The 7,907-nt window shown below is 39.9% G+C and overlaps 1 protein-coding gene across 2 annotated transcripts; it reads right to left on the minus strand.

Moving 5' to 3' along the window:
• Positions 1–478: 478 nt before the first annotated feature.
• Positions 479–6,670, minus strand: mapre1b (microtubule-associated protein, RP/EB family, member 1b). 2 transcript variants are annotated; one of them, XM_046869950.1, is made up of 7 exons: positions 6,536–6,670; positions 4,259–4,382; positions 3,806–3,951; positions 3,134–3,332; positions 2,433–2,539; positions 2,065–2,217; positions 479–1,654 (listed from the first exon to the last, which is right to left on the minus strand). In XM_046869950.1, exons 2-7 carry the CDS (start codon positions 4,377–4,379, stop codon positions 1,604–1,606), a joined length of 777 nt encoding a protein of 258 aa, XP_046725906.1. In that variant the 5' UTR covers positions 4,380–4,382; positions 6,536–6,670; the 3' UTR covers positions 479–1,603. The 2 variants fall into 2 exon arrangements, with proteins under 2 accessions (XP_046725906.1, XP_046725907.1); XM_046869951.1 differs by lacking the exon at positions 6,536–6,670 and adding an exon at positions 6,273–6,420.
• Positions 6,671–7,907: the final 1,237 nt, after the last annotated feature.

A 7,907-nucleotide genomic window follows, 5' to 3' on the forward strand; every position in this document is an offset into this window, starting at 1 on the left:
GTCGTAGCGATACCATTCTGCATTACACTCAAGGGACTGAATACACACTACATGGCCAAATATTTGGGGGACATTTGACCTGTAAGGAACCTCAACTCTCAATCGCACTAAACATGGGAATAAATTAGAATGCTGACAGTGTGCTTGATCTCATTAATGCTCTTGTGTCGGATTAAACAAATCCTTCCAACAATGCTGCAAAAACCTAGTTTATAGCCTTCCCAAAGAAGTGGTGGGTTATAATAGCAGCTAAAGGGGGAAATAAACCTGGCATGGGATTTTAAACACATACGGTTGTGATGGATAAACATTTGGCCATATAGTGTTTCTACTGGGCTCAAGCTGATTCTTATTAACTAACTTTATACAGCATTTGTTAAATTTGCTGGGGAGAAAAGAAAAAAGTACCTGAAAAGAAATGGTTTGCACTTGACAAGGCTTCAATTTAGTTTTTTAGTCAAAAACACCAATGAAAAAATAAACAGAAACAAACATTTCTTTAATTTGATTTAAACAGTTGCCAATACAGAATTTGAGTTCTACCAAGGCAGAGCTTAAAAGGTGTGAAATGGTAAAATGATACATTAAATATTTAGTTAAAAAAAAAATCTATGCACCGAAAGTGCAAAAATAAAAGGTCATATTCTCGCTAATTCGCAATTTGGCCTCAAATCCACCAGTAAAGTGGACAATGAAGTATAATTTTTTTTCCCTTCCATAAACAAATCAATTAATAAAAGTCACAGATGATGCTTGAAATGTCATGGTTAGAAAAACATACCGAATGACTACCGAGAAACAGTTATTCAATCACAATTGTGGCAGTTTGTGGCCGATTTTGGAACGTGCATTAACAAATCAACCCTCTTTGCTGCAAAACTGACTTTCTAGACCATGAGAAAATTCCGACACACACAAAGACAAACACGGACATCAGACATGCTCTTCCTCCACTCAGTCTATAAGGCACAGTCACAGGATCAAAGCTGGAGAAAAGGTGACTGCTACAAGCCTTTCACAGAAATAATCGCATAAAAATAAAAAGCAATGTAAACTGATGAAAATGTGGAATTCTTTCTTAAGGATTTCTTTTGTTCACTAATTCACACATGAACTAAGGTTTTTGTGAAGGAAGTAAAAAAAATGTTTTAAATATGAAAAACATGACTAGTATAGCATAATTATTATGAAGTACATGCCACCAATCTTGTGAAGGGAAGAGGGGAAAAACATCCCCTCGATTCACATTGTGGTTAAAAAAAACAAACAAACAAAAAAAAACTGTCAAAATTGAATATCTAATGAGGAATTAATTTGCAGGTCCCTCTGAAGTTGCGGGAACTTTACACGATACTGAATGTTTGAGACGAAACGCTCAAACTCTCCTGAGCCCAGCAAGAACAGCTGAGCAGCCGCGTTGTGCTCTTCTCTAAGAAGGCATCGGAGGAGGTTCTTCTAAAGTAGCTACTTTAACAACCCAAATTACTTTCCATACAGCGTTCATTGAGTCCAAAATGCGTAAGATGATCCAAGACAGCAGGAGGGAGTGAATGTGTAGAGATGAGGGAGGAGACAAAGACACAACTGGGTCTAGTTATAGGCATTAGAACTCCTCCTGGTCCTCTGCTTCAGCATCTGGTACGACAAAGCCCTCCTAGAAGAGTGACAAAAGAAACAGTCATTGAGGGAAATGATTCTCTTAAACCATGCTCTACATGAGTTGCTCTACATGTTTAGAGCATGTTTGCCCGATCTTTTAAATCCCGTGCCACCCTCTTCTCCTCAATTTGGTAATTTCCCAATTCAGACTCATTATTTGACTCTCCCCAATCACACTACATCGTCCAGCCAGGGAAGGTGGAACAAATGTGCGTACTCTGAGACACATAAAGCCAACCTGAAATCGCCTCCCCATAAACCTTACTAAATCAATCATTACAACTTGTTTTGTACCTCAAAATTCATTGGTCAGCTCATAAGCCTTGTATGTCACCAAGTAGCTGCTATAAATACACACTGAGTCACAGCTGTGAATGTATTAGTGTCATCAGATTCTGTACTCACATCTGTGGCATAGAGAATATCCACAATCCTTTGCAGGGTGGGGTCTCCCTCGCTCTCCTTCTCCTGACAGATCAGCTCAATGTTCCTCAATTTGCCAAAGTAAAAGTCTCGCTCCTTCTCCATGTCCTGGATAGTGGACTTCAGCATATTCACCTGAGAAAGTCGAGACGCGAAATTAAAGAAAAAAACGCACGCAGGAAATGCGTACCAACATACAGTATGTGAACAAAAATGTCCATGTTTTTAGCTGTCAGTTCCCCTGGTAGGATCTAGAGTTCCGTATACGAGTCTTGTATTTGTGTTGCGTTGTTTATTATAAACAACAAAAAAAGTATTCTTATGCTTGCATGAGTACTCAAAATAACCACCTCTTGTATAAGCTCCGCCCTTTCATCATCACCACCGGCACCTGGCCTCCGTGCAGAACTGGGAGTCATCTTGGGTGCTACCTTGGCAACAGCTGCTCTTTGTGGTGCTGAAATAAACAAAGCAACTGTTATGCAAATGATATAACTTATGTAAAAGTATTTGAATTGATTTAGCACTAGTATTCAGCACATAATGCTAAGACATGGAATATATTTTGGTACGATAACCTGGTGCTTTAGAGGCCTGGAAGGAAAGACCCAACTCATTATGACCATTTCCCAGTTTCCCATTTATTGAAGTAAGTACAATGCAAAGCCATAAAGCAAAAAAATATATAAACCATGAACACACATTGTAAGTAAAGTTATTGCAGACATGAGCAATTCTGTGACTCTTTGAACTGTAAAAAATTATACATTGTTTTATCTTTTGAAACGTCATGAAGATTTTCACTCTTGTTAACTATGGCTAGATTTCCATAACTAACAAATGAGATCACAAAACGTGAAAAAGGTTTATTGGACATTACAAAAGCCCATTTAAAACATGTGAAACACCAAGGTGTGTTCTACAAGGTTTTATTAAAAGACTTTTTACCTGCTGATTAGTGTAAGTACTGACTTTATGAGAAAGTAAAGAACTCAATAGGATTATTGCTTTACAAGTCACAGCATGTTAAAACTGATCCAAATCGACCAACCTGCATTTATGATCTTCTTGGGCTTGTTGAGAACAGGCATGGGTGGGTTTGGCACGGACATTGAGTCCTGCCCTTGGCGTGCCTCCACTGGGTCGTACTCTTTCCCGTCGTAGTTGGCGTCAAAAAACTTCTTAAACCACTGCACAAACTCAAAGTTGTCCTGGAACTTGCCCTTTATCAACTTGTCTACAGGGATGATCTGAGGGGATTATTGAACAGTACATGAACCATGAGATGAACATACACCTATAAAACAAACTATCAAGTGAAAGGCGAGAGAGAGAGTAAATGAGGGTGACGTTCACTCTGCACAGTGCCTAATCTTTTATCTGAGGCACAGATAAGCTCACACATGCTTATCTAAACTCACAGTAAAATTACACATACACCATTCTCCAAAAGATGGACCGAGCTACTGAAGCTGAATACTGCTCGTTATCGATAACTATCAATGTTGGGAAAAAACTCAGTAATCTGGCACACATGCCAATTACCATAGCGACTTAATATATACACTAAATATATAGAGTATAAAAATGAGGGGGGTTATTTAGAGGTAAAATAACAGTTCGAACAGATGTCTAGTCACAAAGTTATAAACACCATGTTTTCTTTACAGTCAGATTTATGACAGCATTTCAAATGACAGGGTTAAGGCTGAAGGGTACTTACTTTGTCAACCCCCATTCTTTTGAATCCAGCTTGCAAGATCTTAAAATTGTGAATGTATTCATGCTCTAGTTTGGCTGAAAATTTGACTTTCTTCAAAGGCACACAGCCTGGAAAGAGCATGTCCATAAACTGGCAATAGGCAGCACCTGTGGGGCAAAAATAATGAAGCCATTCAAAGCAAATTGATGCTCGAAATGAAAAGCAGCGCTCTAGATATACAAAATAAACACCTACTGGCAAGATACAGTCAAATAGACTTAAGCAGGCATGAAGAGAAAAAAAACCCTATTCAAGATGGATGACTTTTACAACAGCGACTAACAGTAGCGGATCGAAAAATGTATAATGATTCTAACGTGTGTGTTGAGCATTTTTTATTATATACACATCCTCAGGTACTGTGAATATATTTTCATATTGTCCAACTCCATCACATGGCACAAAGCACCTCACCTGAACATAGCAGCTCGATCTTTGTAAAGTTCATCTGTAAAGACTCGTTGATCCACGCGAGCATGTCATGGCGACTCAGATTGTCGCTGGTCACTGAAGTGGAGTATACATTTACAGCCATGTCCTATAATTAAACAGGGGCACACAGAAATGGACAATCAGAAGAACTGCACATTGTGAAATCTAATCAGTGTCTGTGTCACTGGTACCTGATGGGAAGTTGCAAAATGTTGTGCTACTGGAAATGACTTCCTGAGCCTCAGGAGGTGTGGCTCAGAGTTTAAAGCTAGTACTCGTCATGATTCAGATGGGAATATTAGAAAATAAATGACTCATTCATTCAAATAAACGACTTCTTATGTCCTTTGAGATGGGTGTGTGAAACATGCCGTGGCTAATTGACTATGTCTCGCTAAGTGGACAATATTGGATATTGAGCTCAGTGGTTAAGGCTCTGAGTTGCTGAGCACAAATTTGTGAGTCTTAGCACTGCCAATGCTAAGTCATTAAAATAGAAACAAAATAGCATGAGATTCTTTATGCTGATGTAGTTGCCTTTAAAACAGGATGTCTGGAGCGTGCATGTTAAAAAGCTTGGCTGATTTCCACAACAGACAGCAGCACTTGAGATACGCCACATCTCCTGCTGACTTTAAACAGCGGCTTAGCAAACGGGAAAAGTAAGAGGCCTCAAAGTGTGTAAGACTTCCCGTTAGAGAGTAGACGTGTCAGCCACCTCAGATCCCTGAACCGTGGCTTGTTTGTTGCCTGTAACAGTGACAGCAATTGGCTTAAAAAATAAATAAAAAAATAAACCAACAGAAAAACTGCCATTTTTGTAGCAGTTAACCATAAGTGCGTCAAAGAACAAGCTTTTTGGACAACACACCATCTCTCTATTGCTGGTTCATAACCACGCATTATCTGGACCACAACATGTGCATTATTGCAGTTTGTTTAGAGTGCCTGTGCATGTTCTTGGCAAGAAAAAGATTTTAGAAATGAGTGCAGACATGCACTGGTGCACCAAAAACCGATATCAGATTATGAGTATCTGCTGCAGTACAGCGATGTATCCTGCTCAATTTATGCACAGAGGCAGGACAGGTGTGTTTCAGGATGCAAATTGGACAAGTATGTGATAAATCTTTTTCCTTGTAAACGATTATAAATAAAAATGAACTGTAAAATATGTATATGACATGACAATAAAATTTACATACTGGCTTTTATACTGATTATGGTTATTGAATGGCTAAATGACCTTATACTTCATCTGCTTTAGTCGATCAGTTGCTCGGAATGAAAAACATGTCTCACGGTGGGTGTGGGTGTGTGTGCTATTACAAGCCCCCAGTCTGGCGAGGCAGTGACTCAGGAGGCAGCTAGCGTGTGTGTGTGTGTGTGTGTGTGTGTGTGTGTAACAGAAGCCAGGCCTCGGTGCATGATCCTGCACTGGGCCACAGGACTGCGGTGTTCCTCATAATCCACTGTTCACTTCATTGTACATAATCACACTACAGATCACTGACACACATCTCATCTCTCATATTTGTGAGGTTTTTTTTATTATTATTATTCCTGCCGCTGCAGATGTTCTTGAACAGGCGTTTCCTGTTTCTCCAACACACCTACAGTACGTCATGTCCAGTGTAAATCGCCACATTCACACAGAACAAAACCGCGTGATTAAGGCGTGATCAATCAAGACGAAATTAATTCGATCAATTATTTATTATTTCTTAAAAAAATAAATAAAAGCGCGATCTAAAACCAGAGCCTTCTCCGCACCCGGTGAACGGGAAGTGAGGTTAGCATAGAGCCTAGCAACGGCTAATTAGACCAGAGCAGCTAAGCTAATCCTGTGTGAATAACGGAGCTACCGGTTAGCTCAGGGACATATATGCTGGTTCGCTCAACTATATTACATTGCCGCATGCTAACCAAGCTACCGGAGCGGTATCGGGCGACGTTTACAACAATTAAATATATATATATTTAAAAATGGACGTACGGGATGAGATAATATAACACACAGCCTTCACACAGACGCTTTGTCTCGTTCCTACAGAAGAGCTAGCAGTCACACCATCCAGCCCTCTGAACTTCCTCTACGGAGCCCTCAACCCTTTTTTCCCCCTTATCCATTTACTCCCATTCACAGACCCGCGATAAGACACATGACTTCCAAAATAAATCAAATTCTCTTCTATAGTCAATGAAACCCCACATCTAACTAATAATTTCGGGTTTTTAGCACGGTGTTGCATTTATTACCTCCGTTTTGCCGGCGCTCCCTTTTCGGTGAATTTGCGTCGGTTTGTTCAGACAGACGTTGACGTCATGGCGTAAGAGTGCGAACCGGAAATAAAGCGGAAATTGAACGGCCGCGAGGAGAAGAGCGCGCGTGCCAGTTTAAAAGACCTCAACGACGACTTCGAGAAGCCTTTAATACCTACATTAGCTTTAATAAAATCAGTTCATGCTCATTTGTCACTTTTGGTTTGAATTGGCAGAATGATGCTGCTGTTATCATTCACACTACTGGTGCTACTGAACATCCTTTCTGCACTTTACACTGCTGTACTACTGAACATTTGTTTTTGAGGATGTACATGCCCAATGGGCAAGCAACTGAGGAAAAGAAAATTCCCTGAGCCAACCTAAAGACTAAATGTTTTCAAGAAGCACACCTAAATTGGCTCCGTGTTTATGTCAAGTTAAGTCAAGTCAAGTTTTTTTGTATAGTGCTTTTCACAACAGACATTGTCTCAAAGCAGCTTTACAGAAATCAACAGTCAAGGTGAATGGTGTGCATTTATACCTGATGAACAGCCATGGCGATTGTGGCAAGGAAAAACTCCCTTAGATGTAATGAGGAAGAAACCTTGAGAGGAACCAGACTCAAAAGGGGAACCCATCCTTATTTGGGTGACATCAAGAGTTTGATCATAAATCTTTCAACAATACAGAACACTGGAGAGTGAGAACTAACATGAGTACAGGAGTATAAGATTATAAGTAAATGTTCTTTCAACAGTCTTTGGTATAAAAGTAGGAGCTACAATGCTCAACATTTGTGATCATCACAGATCCAGCATCAGCTTCTCCATGCCAGAGCCTTTAAACACCCCAGGAGGTCCAATGTCAAACTCCACACATGCAGTGGGATCCAATTGGCACTGGTACGTCTCTAGATGGTTCAGGATGTTAGCGAGTTTGGCATCTACTTCTTTAAAGTCCATAATCTTAATGAGGTGGGACGTGACTGGAGCTGGCCAAACCTCAGGAAGCCTCGGGATGGGGAGAGAAAGAGAAGCAGTGGAGAGCATTTGGTGCAATTGGTGGTTTATGCCGTTTATCAAACACATACAAATTAAAATCAAGTGAGCTTGAATGAAAGGAAATCAAAATGATTTACAATTCCATCTACACAATATGGTCAAATAAATGTAGAATGCTTGACCCACACAATTTAAAATGATCATTTACATTACAAATTCCTTAAAGACAAGGCCAAAGTTGGTGTAGAAGACTCCAAGACCTCAAACACATTGATCACTTTTTGAATAAACTGGAATACTGACTGCACACAAGGCTTTGTCTCCCAACATCAGTGTCACTAATACTTTTGTTTCTAAATACACTC

Source organism: Silurus meridionalis, chromosome 16 (assembly GCF_014805685.1).
Source record: "Silurus meridionalis isolate SWU-2019-XX chromosome 16, ASM1480568v1, whole genome shotgun sequence".
NCBI lineage: Eukaryota > Metazoa > Chordata > Actinopteri > Siluriformes > Siluridae > Silurus > Silurus meridionalis.

Coding starts and splice junctions, on each gene's coding strand:
- mapre1b (XM_046869950.1), bottom strand. CDS start 4,379: ATGGCTGTAAATGTATACTCCACTTCAGTGACCAGCGACAATCTGAGT. Junction 2,540..3,133: donor CAAGAAGATCATAAATGCAG/GTTGGTCGATTT, acceptor TGTTTATTTCAG/CACCACAAAGAGCAGCTGTT. Junction 2,218..2,432: donor GGGCGGAGCTTATACAAGAG/GTGGTTATTTTG, acceptor CGACTTTCTCAG/GTGAATATGCTGAAGTCCAC.